We start from the raw sequence: 19,576 nt of genomic DNA on the forward strand, positions 1-19,576 counted from the left end.
CTGTCTGTACAGTTTAGAGTTATTGCTTCTAGTGACAGAAGGTATCGGAAGCCCTGGTGGCTTTGGAGTCCGATAAACACGGCAGGCTCAGGGTGTCTGGGTCTGGGGGGCGTGGGGTCCACCCTGCAGGACACAGACCTTGGAGTGGACTGGCCCAGGGTCAGGGGCGTGGAAGCGTTTGGCAGTTCGGGGCTGCGTTCTAATCTACTGAGGTCAGGCACAAGAGGCATGCGAGGGTCTCGAAGGGACACGTGGATGGGGTCATTCCAAAGGGCAGCAGCAGCCTGGCCTAGCAGGGGCGATGCACCAGGAACCTCGCGCATCGGCTAAAGTGTGCTGTTCACACGGGGTGTCGGGCTTACCTTCATTTTGGTCAGAATGGAATAGGCAGACCGGTGCGCTATTTACAGAGCATCTTCAAAGAAATAATTTAGAGAGAATCCTACTTGGAAGGCTCTAACATTTGTACATGAATATCGTACAAGGTTAAAAATAAATAAGGCAATGTCATACAGTCTTATCACAAATAAAAAGGAAGTCATTGGCCAAACCCCAAGGAACATTATGGCTGAGCACGGCCCCTAGGCCCACAGGAAGCAGGTAGGGTTTGGAACTGCTGATGATGAAGGAGGCTCTGCTCATCGAAGGGGAGACCTCGCCGTTGCAGAACAGCCGAGGCCCCGATGGCTTCCCGCGGCTGCGGTGACAGCTGGCCACGCGTTCCGTGGCTTTGCCAACACTCCTGTGGGGGGGGTGGTCCCGTGGCTCTGTGGACCTGAGGTCCCAGCACAGCGAGTCTGGGCTCTCATCCCGGGGCTCAGGGTCCACCTCGCTCAGGGTGATGTGAATTCAAGGCCTGTAGCTGTGGGATCGACAACCCGCTTCCTCACCGGCTGATGGCTGGGGCGTCCTCACCTTCGACCGGCTGCAGGCCCCGCATCTTTAAACAGCGACCTCGTGCTTCGAATCTTCCTGACTGCCCCGGCCTCCGTGTCCACTTCTAAGGGGCCACGTGGTCGCATTGGTCACACTGAGTTAACTCAGATGGCCCAGGATCCTCTCCTCAGCTGCTGCCCCAAGCCCTGAATTCCCTCTGCAAAGCCCCCTTTGCCATGTGACAGAGCATATTCGCAGGGTCAGGATCCCCTGCGCTGTCCACCCCCCTCCCGCCCTGCCCTGGGCTGGAAGCTCGGCCATGGGGAGCAGGTGGGCAGCAGGGCCCTGGCCAGGGTCTCAGCCCCGCAGCTGGACACAGGTGTGCACACCTGCACAGGCCGTGTGCTCAGAGGGCTCTGGAGATGACTCAGCTTGTGCTCTGTCTGTAAGGGGAGGGGGGAGGAAATTCAGCTCTCACCCAGGGCACATCTGAGGAAAGACTGTCCACCTGCCCGCCTCTGTCACTGGCCCGTCCACATGGGCTAAGTGGCCGGCCCTGTCAGCTACACCCACACAGCCACGAGTCATACACCCACAACGGAGGCAGCCCGGGGGACGCCACTAGCCACCCCCATGGGGCTCAGTCCAGAGTGAGCCCCTGTCCCAATTCTGAAAAGTCGGGACCCCCAGGGAGAGCGGTGTGGAATGGGACCCTCAGGCCTGCTGACTCTGCCGAGCAGGGCTCCCCTGCAACCCACAGAACCCTCCGGGCTGCTGTCGGAGCTTGGGTCTCTGCATGGCCATCCCCCTACTGACTTGCCTGCCCAGAAGGTTCCCTCCAGTTTCAAGCTGCCCTCCTCCCTGCAGTCGAGAGCTGAGGTCTCCACGTCCAGCTATTTCTGGCCGGTCTCTTCCCACTGGCCCTCCCAGATCCCTGCCCACGCCCAGGAGCCCATCCCAGCATGGCCGCATTCTTCATCTCCATGGCAACCGCAGAGATGCCTAGGTAGGAGATTCCCAGACTTGCACAGAATTACCTGCAGTCACTTTCCCTGCAAACCGGAGCAGGGACATCTGTACCGACAGCCATAAACTAACTCCAAATCTCCACGTCCAAGGGACTGGTTCTGCCAGAGAAACGCCTTCCATCCAGGAAGCGTTCTCATGGTTGCGAGGTCCACTTGTTTTCAAAATCAACAAAGCCTTGCACTGTTGTTCAGCGTACGGGAACCCAAGATGCCGTGGTGGAAGAGGTAAGAAATGACACCGACCACCTTCTCTCCTTTGAACAAACACAGTGACGTGGGCAGAAAAGGGAACGTCCAGGTTTTACAGGAGCCGATATGCTCAGCAGGGCAGGTGGAGAGCGCACAGGTGGAACAGGAACTATGCTGGTCACAGAGATGTGGCTGCAGGGTCCCCCAAGAATTCCAGAAGACCTGCCTCTGGCTCTTAACAAAAACCCAACCTCGACGAAAGCCAGCGGCCACCACCATCCATGCAGTGGGACAGGGGCTTCTCAGTTCTTCCCAAACCGTCCACCGAAGGCCTGCCCAGCTCTGGCTCTGGCCAAGAGAGTCCTGACTCTTACTCTGGGCTCTGCAGGCCACCGCCCAGGGCGGGAGCTGCCCTCATGGGACCCACACAGCTGGGCTGATGCCAATCCGTCTCCGGGCACACACGAGCTGGGCAGCCCAGTCACTCTGCCAGCCAGACCTCCAAGGCTCTCGCTGTAGCCTGTGGCCCTGGTGGACGTCCTGACGGTCCCGACGTCCAAAGCTCACCCAGCCAACCTCCCTCGGCCACCGAGAAGAGGACGGAGCAAACAAAGACCCTGCTAAAGCCTCGGCGTCTGCGCAGTCTGGGTTCTCCCCTCACCCGAGTCACTGCCCAGCTGCTTCTGGTCATGCCTGGACAGTCCCCCTTCCCCAGCCCGGCCACTGGTTCCCGGCCCTGCTCTGCTGGCCGGGCTGGTCCCTGCGGGAGCCCCGAGGCCACCAACGCCCCGAGCATTTGTGCGCTGTGCCCCCAGCGGCCCGCCTGGGCTCCGCTAAGCCTCCTTCCCAGCTGCTCCGGGGGGCAGGTGGTGGCCTGGGGGGCAGGGGGCAAGCCCTGAGCCCTGCAGAGCCCCCGGCCCGGCTCTGACTGGGAGGCCGGCCGCAGGGGGCACCGGGGGGTGGCCCGTGGCCAGTCTGGTCTGGAGGCCGGCTCTCCCGTAAGGACACATTTTCCGCTCTGAGTTCACGGACCTGTTTTGGGAGCCGTTTCCGTCGGTCCTGCCTTCCAGGAAGTATGTCAGCATCTCGCCCTTGCCCTTGACGCTGACTTTGCCTCGGCACACGAAGCGGTAGCAGCCCCGCCGCAGCAGCCTGTGCACTTCCTCTGTGACCTACAGCGGAGAAAGGCGGGCGTCACTCTTGGTCAACGGGGAGGCCACGAGAGGGTCCCTCCCCGACCTGCACTGATCACCCGATCGCCCGGCCTCTGGCTTCCCCAGGTCGGCCGGCAAGTCGGGTCCTGTGCCCCTCCTATGGTCACTCGGCGAGAAGGACGTGATCCTGCAGAGAAAGCAGGGGACTCAGAGGGGCCTCAACGGGGCCCTAGACAAGCAGGAGAGGACAGCGTTCGCCATGGGGGGTGCCCAGAGTGGGTGGGCGGGCTGGACAGGGCCCACACGGACCCGGTCCTAGGGGCTGCGGTGTGAGCTCCGTGATCACCCCAAGCCCTAACCAGATGCCTGGACACAGGGCTCCGGCTGTGCCGCCAGGGCCCTCGGGACGCGGTAACCCCACACGTCTTCGAGGGTCTGGGACTGGCAGGTAGCAGCTCAGCTGGAAGGGGACAGCACCGTCTCCCATCCCCGTGGCTGGCACGGAAACCTCAGGGCCCCGGTGGGCTCACACCAACCTGCCAGGGACCCCTGGGGCCTCTGTGGGCCACCAGCACGAGAGGGCAGAGGGCACGTTCTCCCAGGGACAACAGGGGTGTGACTTAACTTTCCTGATGCTCAGGTCCCGGGCAAGGGTTTAGCCAAAAGAATTCCTGCCTCACAGAGTTATGAAAAAGGTAAAGGGCAAGAAAGCACTTTCTAATAAGGTTCTGTAAACAGAAGAGGACACGATCATTTGGATTCTCCTCACTTGACACTGAAGGCGGAGACCACCTCTCTCCCCGTCACCCCGACTCCCAGCTGCTGCTCTGAAAATCCCCCCTCCCCCACCCCATGTAGTCACTCACCTCTGGCGTCTTTATTTAAAACGACTCAGCCCACCCTGAGGCCAGGGTCTCGCATCCCCAGGGTGTCAGTCCCCAGCAGAGCTGGGCAGAGGGGCTGCTCTCTTCCCCGCCGGCTTCGCTGGAACCCTGAACCCACCCCCTCCCCCCAACGCGGCTCTCACCCTCGCTAACCGTCGGCCTGCTTCGCGTGCGACGGTAAAGGTCTGTCTCAGCACAACTTACCAAGGCTCCTGGTGTTCATAAGTGCTCACTGAATGAAAGAATAAAGGGACCAATGGAAGGAAGGGAGGGAGGGAGGTAACCAAGGCCCGCCAGAAACCTGCCCGCAGTTCAGGAAACAAAAATGACCACGGAACATCACAACCTGCACAGCTCCCGGGACAGTGAAATCTGCCGATGGATCTGCAAGTGCTGGGAGGGGGTCCCTCAGCTCCCCTCATGGCACAAACAAGCAAAACTGGCTGATCCAGTGTAGACAGAGGGCATGGAACAGAGTATGCTCAACCCACAACAAGTGGCCAAGGATGTATCGTTCCCCTTAATTAATTAACTCCGCCAGTTTCTGTGGATTTTCATCAGCAAGGCACTGGCTGGTGCTCGCGCGGGGGGCAGGGGGCTGCTTGGTGTTCTGGAGAAAGTTCCGCGGCCCCTCACCAGGGCTGCCGCCGCCCACCCACCGGGATGGAGAACGGCAGGTGGGTGCCTGAGGCCTAGACCCTCACCAGGTCGGCTGCATCTCTCGGCCTTGGGAGCAGGTCAGGTGGTCCCTCCCAGACCTTGTAAAGGAGAAGCATGTCGTCCACTTACAAGAAGAGTCCCTTGGTCAACTTGATGATGACTATGACATTCACAAAGACTTGGACGGTCAAGAAAAAGTGGGGAGTGCTGAAACTCCCCAGAGTGCTGCCAAAGACCTCGATCCAAGGCCACACAAGGGCCAGAGCCACACGGCCTCACTCAGGTCCCCAGCAGGGCTCAGCGCACCCCAGAGTCCTTCATGGAATTGAGCCACAGGCTGGCCGGTGACACAGGGGAGGTGCCACTGTCACAAAGGTCACCACTCAGATGTGGCCTCTGAGACGCAAGGTGATCTCAGAGGCCTGCTATTGCGATCAAAGGCTCCATCGTGCTCCTTCCTTTCACGATTGAACCAACCCACAATTCATCTGTTCATCTGGCCTTCCTAGAACCCTGACGTCCAGCTTAAGGCCCAAAATACACATTAACAAAAATCTCTGAGTCTTATCCTTACGTGAGCTCTTTCCTCTCACTGTATTCTCTTGTCTTACGAAGAATGAGAGGTAACAAAATATTCAGATCATCGCACAAGGTAATGCTGGAGGTGAAGATGACCCACCAGCACGTGCAGTAAAGCCGAGGTCTGAAGGCAGGTAGGCTCGGGCCTGGGCGTCCTTCCGGGCCGCTTGGGAGCTCGGGCTGCACGCCGCCCCTGTGCATCTCTCAGCCTTGACATTCTAGCCAGGAAGTCCCAGGCTGCGAATCAGGGTTGTGTATGACGTCACCGTGGGGGGCCCAGAAAGGGTCCAGGTCAGGGGCTCAGAGACACGAGGTCCCCAAGAGGCCGAGAGGGAGTCCCCTGTGAAGTCTGATTCTCAGCAATCCCTGTGTCTCTGAAGAGGTGGGCTGGGAACTCTCTCTAGAGCTCCCTGTGAGGCCCGGCCAGCAGTGGGGGGGACCTCGCTCTGCCTGAGAGAGGGTGCTGGGCTCCCACGGAGACACTTCCCGGGAAGCACCTGCTTGGTCCTCAAGTTGATGGCCAAGGTGGAACCTGGGTATCGTCACGGTCAACCTTCTCTTGGCCGCCGTACTCCTTGGAAAACGGGGCCCTGGGATGCCCCGGGGACTTTAGTCTGCTCAGAACCCTCTTGTCTGCCTCTCCTGGGACAGCAGGCGTGAGGAGGGGTCCCCTTTTCAGGAATTTTGACACAGAAGAAAGAAGGCTTCCAGCTGAGGACTAAGGAATGAGCATTTGGGCAGGTGATATCTGATTAGATATTATCCTCAGGAAAAAGTTAAGACACCTCTTTGCGAACCTTCATCATTAATATGTGAGTCTCTTGTTCACTTCTTCAAAAGAACCAAAGGTTTAACCTGGGCTGGCAAAGGGAAGGGATCTCTCCTGGGCTGTGACCAAGAACACCTACGAGAACCATACAACAGTGGAGCATAAGTGTTTCTCCCTTTAAACTGGGATGACGAGCACGATGGGCTGGAGGGAAAGAGCCTTCGGCCAAGGGGGTGGCCAAGCGGCCAGGCCAGGTCACGTGGGCCGCCAGATGGAGGGACTGCAGGTCTTACCCAGGTTGACAAATGTCACCAGAGCCCTGCTTTTGTCCTGCCCTGTCCCAAGTGCATGGGGTGCTGCCACCCGAGCCTAAGGGCGGGAGGGGAGGGGCCTGGTCTGCTAAGACCTCCTGCGATGCGGACCTCCAGGAGGTCCGGGCCGAGGGACTTTGCCCTGCGGGAGTCCAGACACAGATATCGCCGGGCAGCCCAGCAGCCGGCAGAGGCTGGATGGCGTGCCGGAGTCCCTGCCATGGCAAACAGCCCTCCCAGGAGGCTGGAGGGAGCAGGGACGGTTCTGAGCAGAGGGGTGGCCGACGCAGATCGGATGTTACAAACTTAGAGATGTGATGTTGGCACTGGACAGAAGCCAGGCTGGAGGGTGGAGGGGGCTCCCGCCAGGTGTCCCCTGGGGCATGACCAGCTCCTGGGGAAGGCTGTGAGAAACATAGGTGAAAGATCCTCTTAGAAAAGGAACACGGTGTCCTGGGATGGACGGCAGTACGACACCGTGGACGCGCTTAACGCCCCTGAGCTGTGCACTTAACAACAGCTAAGACGGTCCGCTTTACGATACGTCTATTCCACCACCGCGAGAAAAGTTGAAGGGAAAGAATGCAGAGGTGCAGAGAGGCTGCACGCAGACCCCGCCTGTGTTCCGAGCAGGAGCTGGGGCTGATGGGAAGATTTTGGTGCCTGTCTTTTAAGCTGACGGATCCAAGAGACCCACCGAGGTACCTGTCCGAGGGTCAGCACCCGATGAAGGCAGGCGGGGGCCCCGGGAACTGAACAGGTATGACACGGGAGGGCCCCAGGCGGGCAACCTTCTCATTGGAACCGCATCCTGCAGAGGCCGCACCCCAGTGCCTCTCTCAAAACCTGGGGTGAATGCACGTGTCTCGCAGGGTCTATGGAGGACTGAGACTTTGTGATCAAGTAAAGGACCAGTGCTAACTGGCTGCCAGCTGGTGGCTACCTCAAGGCCAGGCCACAGCAGGAGGGCAGTGGCCCTAGTCACCCAGCGCTGCGTTCTCTGCCCCATCCATCCGGGCCCCCAGAGGCCAACCGAAGCCACACACGGGGGACAGGCTCCTTCCCTCCGTGTGACCCACGCTTGCATGTTTGTTCCAAGGGAAATCCCGCGAGCGGAACCGCACGGCCACAGACCACGAAGCGCAGGGGCCACTGTCTCTTACACCTTCAGTGCCAGCCAGTGCCAGAGCACCTGCTTCGCACCCCAAGTGAGCGCCCGCAGGTTCTCAGGTCAGGGGGCCCCACAGCACCTGCCCTTCAAACGGTGAGGCAGCCCCTTCCCTTCTAGGGAGCCATCACTCGCCATCCCCATCTCTGCGCCTGGCCACACAGAGGCCAACCTCCAAGGCTGCAGACACACTGAGCCTCGCGGCTCCGTGTCCCTCCCCAGAAGAGGCAGACCGGGATGGGAGGACGCAGGCTGCGGGGCTGGGCGGCCGCCCCCGCCCGACCCTTGCCCCTTCCACCTCAGCCTCCCGCCGGCAGGATGGGCCCCTGTGCCTCGGGGGCTTCCGAGTGAACTGACCTGGATTCTGCCCTGGACGCCGGTGCTGTCCATCCGACTGGCCACGTTGACCGTATTTCCCCAGATGTCGTACTGTGGCCTGCGAGCCCCGATCACTCCAGCCACCACGGGGCCAACATTGATGCCTGGAAACAGTCGCGCGGGGCGTCAGTGGGGAAGCCTCCGAAGGGAGGAGCAGCCCCGTGGGAGGTCACGGACTCCTGGGGTCACGCAGTGCAACGCCCCTCCCCAAAGCAGGGACCCCAGAGCGTCGCCGAGAGGCAGCTCCCGGGCTCTGCTTGCACACCACACCGTCAGGATCAGCTGATCCGGGAAAAAGTCCCGTTTCCTGGAACGGCAACCCCGTGACGAGCCTTGCGGATCGGAAGGCTGACCGTTCAGGCTGTGGGCCACAGCGTGTCCCTCCGCCCCCAGCTCCCTCTCCCAGAAAGGACAGTGGCTCGACAGGTCCCCTGGATGAGGGATCCCCTCAGCTCCTCTGGGTGTCGGGCCCAGAACTACATATTTTCAGGGCGCCCTTGTCTTTATGTGGCACAGGGTCCAACTGGCCTGGACAGTGACACAGGCCCAAGTAGCCCCAGTCGCCCCTGCAGCCAGGTCTGGGCTGACACCCAGCACACCTTCTGACTCAGTACTCTGCGTCGATTTTCCTGAGCTTAGCCAAGCGCGTTAATACCATTTCAGACGCTGGCCTAGTCAACCCCCCAAAGCCGAGGCAGTGGGTGCTACATCTCTGGGAGGAGGTAGGGGTGGAACTGGACGGGCTGAGCTGGGAGCCTCAGGCTAGGTGGATGTGGGAGCCCAGGAAGGAGCCCCAAAGGGGCCACTTCCAGATGGCTGGTGGGACCTGGGGAACCCCTTCTACCACCCCGGATGCCCCAGTCCATGTGGACGAGACTGAGCCAGGATGCAGCCTCCTGTGTGACCGGCCATCCGGGCACAGAGGTGCGACTGGCCTATGGGTCCTCAGTAGGAGAGTAAGAAACAGAATTTCCCTGATGGACCCTTACGTCTATTAATCCAAGCCCGCGGCCCCAGAGGAGAACTGGACCCCGGGGGTGAGGCGCAGAGGGTGCTCTGGCCCTACCTCCAGCACGTCCCTCGGGCCGGGCACCAGGGCTAAGTCAGCACCGTGTTTAAGCACATCAGAACTCTACCCACTCTGGAGGCTACCACCCCTCGTGCTCAAGCCCAGCTCTAAGTGCTGTTCTTTAAGGCCACCAGACATCTGAACTGTAAAACAGCTACAAATATCCTGTTTAACTATATCGTGGACTAGTAGGTAATGGGGGGGGAAGGGGGGAGGGGGGAGGGAGGGAAGGAGGAAGGAAGGAAGGAAAAAAGGAGAAAGAAAGAAAGAGAGAGAGAGAGGGAGGGAAGGAGGGAAAGAAAGAGAGAGAGAGAGAGAGGGAAAGAAGGAAGGAAGGCAGGAAGGAAGGAGGGAGGGAGGGAAGGAAGGAGAGAGAAAGAAAGAAAGAAAGAGAGAGAGAAAGAAAGAAAGGAAGGAAGGAAGGAAGGAAGGACAGAAAGGAAGACAGGCAGAGAGAGAGAGAAAGAAAGACATCTCTCGTTTAACTATATCCTCGACTAATACAAATTTTTCTGGTAAACCTGTATTCCCAGAAAAAAGTGAATTTAAGACTGAAAACAGAAACCCTACAAGTCTGATAAGAGCTAGAGCGGAGCTTAGACCCCGGGTGGTTCCCCTCTTCACTCGCAGGCAAGGCAGGGAACCCAGGAGGACCAAAGACCCAGCCTGAGCCTGCACCCTGGGCTTCTGCCAGCCTCGGCCCCAATGTTTCGGGCCTGCGGACAGGGGCACCTTCCTCCAGCTAAGTGTGGACTCAGAGGTGTATCTGAGAGTCTCTAAGACAATCAAGATTTCTCCTGCGTTTCCTAAGCTGCACAATGACTCTTCCAGGTCCTCAGTCACTGATAACCAGCTCTGAGGTGGACCCAGCTGTCCCTGCGTCCCGTGCACTCCTCTGGGTGGTACCATCCTCCTTCCTGTGAGACAAGGGAGCCTGGACCGATGACCCCCGCTCCCAGGGGACAGCCCAGGCCACCAGCTCCCGGGGCCCGTGCAGGAAGGGTGAGCTGGCCCGAATGATGGGACAGCTCGCAGCCACGTACCAACACGGAGCACGAAGTCGTTGTAAGACTGGTAGTTGATCTCATCCAGGACGTCGAACATCTCGATGGCAAAATCTGCCAGTGTGCTGAGGTGGGAGGAGATGGACTTCTTAGCCTGGACGTGAGCAGACACGGGTTATGTTTGACGGGTGCAAGGGCAGAGGGGCCAGGGACACTCAGCCAGTGACCTGCGGGGGTGGGCGGACCAGGCTGTACCCCTCACAGGCTCAGGGACTTGACCCCCACGTCAACCATGCAGCAGCCCCGCTGGCTGGGCCTGGGGCTGACTGGGTGGCACCCTACAGCTGCCCTAGTGTGTGTTTATCATCCCATTCTACAGGTGAGAGACTGAAACAGAGCAGGAATATTATTGCCCAAGGCTCCCAGCTCCTGAGGGCAGAGACTGAGGCCATCTGAGCCCAGGCAGAGCCCTTCCGCAGGAATGGGGGCGGGGGGGGAACCCTGTGGTGGGAGACCAGATGTCCCACTGCTCAGACAAGGCTGCCACCAGCCCATTGGAAACAAGCAAAGTAAGGTGAGCAGAGGGGTCTGAGTCAACTGCTCACACAGCAGAGAGCAGTTCCAGCCCTCCTTCCTCACACTGATTCCGTCTCTTTCATCGTGTTGTGTTGACAGATCCTCTCTTTTGTGAGAAAACAACTGTAAATTTTTTTCTTTTTCTAATGATATCAAGGTTACTTGCTCTTCTTGTTTTAGGAATATTTTCATAGTCCTCAAAGTTGGGGAATTAATGCTTTTTTTAAAAAAAAATTAACTGACAATTTTTTAAAGAACAGTTTTAGGTTTACAGGTAAATTGAGCAGGTAAGTGTAGAGAGTTCCCATATACTACCCCCGTACCACCCCTCACACATACAGAGTTTCCCCTGTTATTAACATCTTGCTTTAGGCTATGGTAGATTTGTTACCACTGAACGAACCTACGCTGATTCATTATTATTAACTAAAGTCCACAGTTTACGTTAGGGTTCACTCTGTGTGCTCTATGGGTTTTAAAAAATGCAAAATTTCATGTACCCATAATTGTAGTAGAATACAGAATAGTTTCACCGTCCTCTAAATCCCCCACCTATTCCCTCAAACCCTGGAAACTATTATTTACTGTCTCCATAGTTTTGCCTTTTCTAGAATATCATACAGTTGGAATCACAAAGTATGTAGCTTTTCCAGATTGCCTTCTTTCACTTAATGATATGAATTTAAGGTTCCTCCATGCCTTTTCATGCTTTGACAGCTCATTTCTTTTTAGTGCTAAATAATATTCCATTGTATGGATGTATTACAGTTTATTTATTCATTCACCTATTGAAGGACACCCTGGTTGCTTTCAAGGTTTGCAATTATGAATAAATCTGCTATGAACATCCTTGGGCAGGATTTTGTGTGGACATAAGTTTTCAACTCTTGTGGATAAGTAACAAGGAGAGTGATTGCTGGATCACATGGTAAGAGCATATTTAGTTCCGTAAGAACTCCAACTGTCTTCCAAAGTAGCTGCAGCATTTTGCATTCCCTCCAGAAATGAGCGAGAGTTCCTACGGCTCCACGACGTCACCAGCACGTGGCAGTGTCCGTGTTCTGGATTTTGGCCACTCTACTAGGTGTGAAATTGTATCTCGTTGTTTTAATTGCATTTCCCTGTGACATATGATAGGGAGCATCTTGTCATATGCTTATCTGCCATCTGTATATCTTCTTTGGTAAAGTGTCTGTTCCCATCTTTGGACGGAGCACTTTTTGATTGGGCTATTTGTCTTCTTAATTTTAAGAGTTCTTTGTATATTTTGGGTACAAAGCCTTTATCAGATAGGTGGTTTGCAAAGATTTTCCCCAAGTATATGGATTGTCTTTTCATTATAGTATTTTCCACCAGTAGAATTTTAAAATTTTAATTAAGTCCCATCTAACAGTGTTTTCTTTCACGGATCATGCTTTTGGTACTGTATGTAAACACTCATCACCAAACCCAAGGCTACCTAGATTTTCTCCTATGTTATCTTCCAGATGTTTTATAGTGCTGCATGTCACATTTAGGCCTATGATACATCTTGAGTTAATTTTTGTGAACAGTGTAAGGTCTGTGTTTAGATTCATTTAAAAAATATAATTTAGATAGACAGATATTCAATTTTTCTAGCAACATTTGTTGAAGACTATCTTTGCTCCATTTGTCAAAGATCAGTTGACGATATTTATGTAGATCTATTTCTGGGCTCTCTATTCTGTTCCGCTGGTTTATTTGACTACCTCCCTTTTGCCAAAACCATACTGTATTGATTACTGCAGCTCTATGGCAAGCCTTGATGTCTGGTGGTGTCAGTCCTCGAACTTTGTCCTGCTTCTGCTATGTTGTGTTGACTACCCTCAGTCTTTTGTCTCTCCATGTCAACTTAGGATCAGTTGGTCAATGTCACATAATAACTTGCTGCACTTTTCATCAGGACTGCATTAAATCTACGGATCAAGTGGGAATCTGGCATCTTAATGATACTGAGTCTTCCTAGGCAGAAATACGGAGTATCTCTTGACTTATTTAGATCTTTGATCTAAATAAGCACTGGGCCCAGTGCTTTCTGTTTTGGAAGGTTATTAATGACTGGTTCAATTTTTAATATAGATATGGACCTACCCAGATTATCTATTTTTCTTATGTGAGTTTTAGCAGATTGCATCTTTCAGAGAATCGGTCCATTTCACCTAAGTTACCAAATTTGTGGACACATAGTTATACTTTTATACCAGTTGGAAATAGTAACTTTTAAAATGTTTGATTTTATAATTGTCTGTAGTTAAGATACAGAGATAAAATAGAAATTTCTATGTTGATTTTATATCCAGCAAGTTTGGTAAAGTCACTTAAAAATTCTATCAGCTTATATGTAAACATTTTAGCACTGTATATTCTAAACATGCGAGCAATTTGAGAATGATGGTTTTGTTCCTACTTTTGCAATTCATAACTCTTCTGTTTACTTTTCTTCCCTTATTGGACTGGCCAGGACCTCCAGTGTAGCACCATAGAGTTGTCCACAATATACTTTAACATCTTTTTTTTTTTTTTTTGCGGTACGCGGGCCTCTCACTGCTGTGGCCTCTCCCGTTGCGGAGCACAGGCTCCGGATGCGCAGGCCCAGCGGCCATGGCTCACGGGCCCAGCCGCTCCGCGGCATGTGGGATCTTCCCGGACCGGGGCACGAACCCGCGTCCCCTGCATCGGCAGGCGGACTCTCCACCACTGCGCCACCAGGGAAGCCCCTTAACATCTTTTAAATGTCCATTGGTTCAGTGGAAATGGCCCTTCTTTTGTTTCTAATATTAGTAATTTGTGTCTTCTCCCTTTTTCTTGGTTAGCATGGCTAGAGATTATCAATTTTATTGATCTTTTCAAAGAGCCAACTTTTGGTTTCCTTGATTTTCTGATTTCTTGTCTTTGATTTCATTGATTTGTGTCTGATATTTATTATTTCTTTTATTCTGTTGCTTTAGGTTTATACTGCTCTACCTTCTCTACTTTTCTAAGGTGGAAGCTTATTGATTGGATTGGTCTTCTTTTCTAATGTATGAATTCAATGACATAAATTTCTCTCTAAGCACTGCTTTTCCTGCACCCCACAAATTTTGATAAGTTATATTTTTATTTTCCTTTAGTTCAAAATATTTTTCAACTTCTCTTGAGATTTCTTTTTTTTTTTTTTTTTTTTTGCGGTACGCGGGCCTCTCACTGTTGTGGCCTCTCCCGTTGCGGAGCACAGGCTCCGGACGCGCAGGCTCAGCGGCCATGGCTCACGGGCCCAGCCGCTCCGCGGCATGTGGGATCTTCCTGGACCGGGGCACGAACCCGTGTCCCCTGCATTGGCAGGCGGACTCTCAACCACTGCGCCACCAGGGAAGCCCGAGATTTCTTTTTTTTTTTAATTTCTCCTTTGTATCACTTAGAAGTGTACTGCTTCATCTCCAAATATTTTGGAATTTTCCAATTATCTCCTAGCAATAGATTTCTACTTGAATTCCACTCTAGTCTAAGAATATAGTTTGCATTATTTCAATTATTTTAAATTTATTAAGCTGTGTTTTATGGCCCAGAATGTGGCCTATCTTGGTAAATGTCCCATGTGAGGTTCAAAAGAAGTACATTCTGCTGTCCTTGGATGAAGTAGTCTATAGATGTTAAGTACATCCAGGTGATTGACGATGCTGTTCAGTTCAGCTCTCTTTACAGATTTCCAGCCAACTGCATCTACAGATTACTGATAGCAGGGTAATGAAGTCTCCAACAAAAATAGTGGGTTCATCTACTTCTCCTTGCAGTTCTATCAGTTTTCGCCCCCTGTTGTTAAGTGCATAAATACCAAAGATTGTTACATATTCTTGGAGAATTCACTCCTTTATAATGTACCTCTTCATCCCTGATAATTTCCCTTGATCTGTAATTTGCTTTGTCTGAAATTAAGATAGCTACTTGAGCTTTTAACCGTGCTAGCATGGTATCTCTTTCTACATCCTTTTATTTTTTAATGTATCTGTGACTTTATATTTAAAGTGTGTTTCTTGCAGAAAACCTAGCTGGGTCTTGTTTTTTAGCCACTCTGTTAGTTTCTGCTTTTTAATTGGTGTATTTAGGCCATTCACATTTACGGTGATTATTGATATAGTTAGATTAGCATCTACCATATGTATAACTGCTTTCTATCCATGACACTTTTTTTTTACATCTTCCTCTCTTTTTCTGCCTTTTTTATAGGGGCAACCTGAGGACTTTATTCACAATCCTGAACTGGGAAAGGGGAACACTCAGTGGTGCCAGGCTGCCAGGATGGGCCAGGGTGGCAGGAAGGGGGCAGGGCTGGAGGTAGTTCTTGTGCCCGGCCTTCTGTGTTGACCTTCCCCAGAAGGTCAACACGGAACGGGCCACTGACAAGACAGCCTGCAGGCTGCTGCCCTAATCCAGTGCAGAGGGCAAACTGAGGCCCACAGTGGGGGGCCTGCCCATGGTCCCTGGGCAGCTGGGGGCAGAGCCGAGGGTAGAGCCGGGGCCCAGCCCCTGAGCAGGGCCCACCTGTCGACCTGTGCTCACCTTGGTCCCGGCCGCGGGCGCCAGCCCCACGGCAGCCATGTAGGTGCTTCCGATGGTCTTGATCTTCTCCAGGTCCTTGTAAAAGTCTCTGTCCATGAGCTTTGTTTGAAACACAAAACTGTTAAACGTTACATAACATCTTATAAAAGTCACGGCGGCGCACGGCCGCCAGGAGCAACCGCAGACAGGTACGTTCTGGAAAGCAGTGTGTCTTCTTCATGTAGGCATGAGACAAGTTCTGGGGCTGAACCGAGAGGCGCAGGCCTCAGGGGCTCCAGCAAAGGTGCTTAAAAGAGGCGTCAAGGAGGAGCCATACGGAATGCACTCCCGTCCTCTCCGTCCTCCAGCAGCTGAGCTCACAACCACCCAGCGGGCAGACGGGCCCCAGGGAGGGAAGCAGAACTGGCGCAGACTGGAAGCCTGGCTCTGGAGGGTGCAGAGGTGCCTGCCCACCCCCCCAACCTGCAGGTGAAGCCGCCCACCTGAGCTCGACATTCACAAGGCAGGGCACAGACGCCAGCACCCGCCCTCCCCATATCCTAAGGCCAATTTCCTTCCTCAACTGTCACGGTTGGTTAGGATTCCCAAGGAGACAAAAGGCACGTGCTCCCCCTGGCCCCCTGCCATCCACAGAGCAACGTGCTACATCGGTGGACACAATTCAGGACTCGGTTGGAGGAGGGGCACCAGGCCGGCCCAGGCCCCAGGGGGTCAGGACTGTGGGGCGGCCCTTACCTCGTCAAAGTCGGCGATGATCTCGTTGAGGAGGCGCAGACACTCCACGCCCATGTTGTTGCCATCCAGCTCGATGTAGAAGTCGTTGAAGTTGGGGATGGAGGCGAACATGACCCCCACCTGCGAGTACGACTGGTAGTACAGGTCCTGGGGGTCAAAGGTTGGGTCAGGCACTGAAGAGGCAGGCAGAGCAGCATTGAGGGCTGGCGCTGGGAGCAGGGCCTGCGGACCAGTCCTGACGCGTGGCTGCCAGGACGCGCCGGCACCCCGTGCCACACGAGGAGGGGGCTCGGAGGATCTAGGCCCACACGAGGTAAGTCAGCTCACAGGTGGGTGCAGAGCCCCCAGCCCAGCGGGACGAAAACATGAGCCCTGGAGCTATTTCAGGCCAAAGCTAGTGAAGCGAAGCCTGGGGGTTTGTGCCTTTAGGACCTAAAAGCCCGGCCGGAGCCTCTTTATTGCTGAGTCGGCTTTCGTAAGCCCTGCCCTATGCTGACTGGGTGGTCCCAGAGCTTTACTGCAGTAGGTCGTGGCCACTAGGACGTTCTGAGCAACTCAGACAGCTCTGAGCACAGAGAAGGGAGTGAACCGCCGGCCCTACGGGTGGGTGCGGCAGTTTCTAGGGGGCCACCCAGGACGTGCAGGCCTTGAAACGGCGCTTCCCAACCTCGTGTGCAGTTTACTGAAGCCCACTCGCCTTCCCTGTGGGGACAGTGGATGCTGTGCTCTCTCCCAGGATCAAAGGGGAGGGCACGCTAGCTCTGGGCACCTGTCACCCCCATGGCCCAGGGGCCTCAGATGGTCTAGTTCCCACCCTGCCCTTGGGGTGGCCGAGGGGCCTCTCCACCTCGGTGCTCACCATGTTGCGGGGGTTGGACATGAGGAAGTGCTGGGCGACGTGGGCCGGCAGGAGGTTGAAGAGAATCCTCTTGTTGTCCAGCTTCACCCTCTCCATGTCGTCCCTCTCCTCCTCTGCCTGGGGAGTGGTCCTCCGTTAGCCACTGGCCCGCCCACTCACGCTTCCCTGCTCGCTCGACTACCCGCCATGCAACAAGATTCTCGCCTGGACCAGACTCTGGACGCTCTTCCCCAGTGGGCCCTGACGTCGGGGCATCCACGCTCATCTCTGCATCGTCCAGTTCGAGCAAGAGCCCTGCTTAGTCAGTTTAACACGACGTCCCACCCTTGACCTCTGATCACCCCGGATATCTGATCGCGTTCCTCATCTCCGAGCCCAGCCAGGTGATGTCAGATCACCTTGGCCTGATCTCAGCAGGGATCCTGTTAGGTCAGTTTAGCCGGAAGCCCCCTCACGTGGATGCCTCCTTTGGGAGTTTCCCATCCACCGCCCCCCACCCTGCCCCTTGGCTACAAAGCCCCACTTGCCCGCCCTCTATTTTGGGTTGAGCCCGCTCTCTCTTCCGCTGCAGTGGTTGGTCCCTACGCCTGATGCAACACTCCCGAAAAATGTCTGCCTTACCCTCTTTAATGAGAGCTCTGAATTATTACACCTGTAACGCATGCTTCTTTCTGCTATCCAAGCTAAATGCCAAGTATGCCAACAGTTTCCACCAGGCTCATCTCCACGCCCTCTCCAGGTAGTGACTAGATCAACATTAGGGGCTCAGAGGATCCACGCAATTCTGGACTAGTCACCACCCGGCTCAGCTAGAGCTTCCAAAGGACAGACCATTAATAAGGGGCCTGGCCCCAGTTTCCAGGGTCTACCCCCAGCCATCTTCTGGGGACCAGAGGCCTGAAGCAGCCCTCTGTGGGGCACGTGCCCACTCCCAGGACACACCAGGCCTCCAGCAGCCTCCGACGTGCCTCCAGAGCATTGCTGGCCTCACTGGGAATGCCCGCAGCCAGCGGTGGACCCTCCCTAAGCTCCTGCGTCCTCTAGAATCTCCTGGCTTTCAGCAGGACTCACAAGTCTCTGGGCGCTGAGACAAGCAGAAAGCTACAGGGGCCGGGGGGGCAGACCCAGCGGAGCAGAGGGTAGAAGCCGGCGGGTCCAACTGGGGGACGCGGCCAAGCAGATGGCAGGTGTGGTACAGGTCCCAGCTGGCTGGCCTCTTAGCTCCAGGGCCCTGAGAGACTAATGCAACCAGCGGTGATGGCCCCACTCACTGGGCACCATGAGGGCTCAAGAGGCGATGCTGGCAAAGTGCTGAGGGCAGCCTCAGGTCCGGTGCCAGCCCTCAGAAATGGAGGCCACCGGATCACTGTGGGTCACTGTCCCCCGCTTTCACATCTGGCACCTGGCCGTAGCCAGGGAAGGAGCTCAGCTGGGGGGACATTACATCAGCATTACAGGGGCAACAAGCTCTTGAATGCAGTGACAATGTCACAGGCATGCCGTGTGGATGGCCTGCGGCCGCCACCAAAACCCACACCGTGGAGGGCAGCACACCCTGGTTCAAGTGGCCGGGTACAGAGCTCCAACCGCCTCGTCCTAAAATGAAACGCCCATTCATAGAGGCACCATTCCTACCTGGCAAGGGGTTAGGAGGGCGTCTGCTAGCTCGTAAGCCTTGAGGAGTGTCACCTATGTTTGGTGCTGTTATTATCATAACAGTGGAAGGGGTCAGCTACACGTTGCTGGATTTCATGCAGTGATTCTACCAGTGAAAAGCAAGCATGTGAGACCCCCGAAGGTGGATGTGAGGAGGCCTCAGGCCACAGCTGCCAGGAGGAAGGGGGCCCAGCCAGGAGTCCCAGGCCTCCTCTAGGGCGTTTTCTGGGAAAACGAGATGTGTGGTCCACAGGAGCCGTCAGTTAGCAACGGGGCTGATGCACGACAGGCTTCGTCCTGCCCCTTAAAGCGGGTAGACATGCTGCAGGTGAGGACAGAAGAAGGAGCCCAGGAGCCCCAGGACCCGGCTCGGACAAGCATGGACCCTGCAGACAGGGCTGTGGCTGTGGACAGCGGCTGAGATGGGTATCCGCAGACACAGCCGTGTGGGGAAGAAAGGCCTCACAGGGGAAACGGGAACCTCTCCTAAGACACATATAATTAATTTCCTGTTAACACGTGTGCACTGACACACAAAAGAAAGTTTCTTGAAAGATGAGGTAAAGAGAAAGTAAATAATAGTTTTTAACTAACAGGTGTTTAGAAACTTATTAATGGCACAAAAATGTTTGTTTTCTCCAAAATATTAACGTTAACAGTATTTTAATGAATGCAGTGTAACTGAATATGTTTCAACTTTTTAAAAAATTTTGATCGATCACTTTGTGTGTTGAAAAGCTTTCGTTCTAATTTCGGTTTCTTTCAATTTATTTACAGCTAACTCAGATTTATGGGCTATCAGATTAACTCTCTTTCTAAATAATCAACTACTTTTTAATCCGTCCACGGATGTGAACGTTTCTGTTGAAATCTGACTGATAAATGTCTATCTTCTTACAAACTAAGCAGAAGAAGTTGGATCGTTATATTTTTCACAAATAAGATGAAAATCCACCGAAGTTGTCTTTTTGTAAGACTTTCCAACCAGCCAGGAAGTATTGGTAAGAAAGAGCTGTGGGTAATATACATTATTCCTGTAAACAAAGTCACACGACAGAGACACATCCAACATCCATTTTCAAAATGTTTTCTCGGGCTTCCCTGGTGGCGCAGTGGTTGAGAGT

General features: G+C 54.4%; 1 protein-coding gene across 2 annotated transcripts in view; it reads right to left on the bottom strand.

Moving 5' to 3' along the window:
• Positions 1 to 1,898: 1,898 nt before the first annotated feature.
• Positions 1,899 to 19,576, bottom strand: part of ADCY1 (adenylate cyclase 1) — a gene marked incomplete at its 5' end in the record, with an annotated part of 117,883 nt that continues 100,205 nt past the window's right edge. Inside the window, 6 exons of one of the 2 annotated variants that reach the window (XM_079931484.1) lie at positions 1,899 to 3,265; positions 7,976 to 8,100; positions 10,109 to 10,223; positions 15,203 to 15,301; positions 15,938 to 16,084; positions 16,797 to 16,913. In XM_079931484.1, the coding sequence (XP_079787610.1) occupies positions 2,927 to 3,265; positions 7,976 to 8,100; positions 10,109 to 10,223; positions 15,203 to 15,301; positions 15,938 to 16,084; positions 16,797 to 16,913 (942 nt within the window). In that variant the 3' untranslated portion in view covers positions 1,899 to 2,926. Of the gene's footprint in view, positions 3,266 to 7,975; positions 8,101 to 10,108; positions 10,224 to 15,202; positions 15,321 to 15,937; positions 16,085 to 16,796; positions 16,914 to 19,576 lie in introns of those variants that run through there. The other variant, XR_013829754.1, reaches the window with a different exon arrangement.

This window comes from Stenella coeruleoalba, assembly GCF_951394435.1.
Source record: "Stenella coeruleoalba genome assembly, chromosome: 9".
In the NCBI taxonomy this organism is placed as follows: domain Eukaryota; kingdom Metazoa; phylum Chordata; class Mammalia; order Artiodactyla; family Delphinidae; genus Stenella; species Stenella coeruleoalba.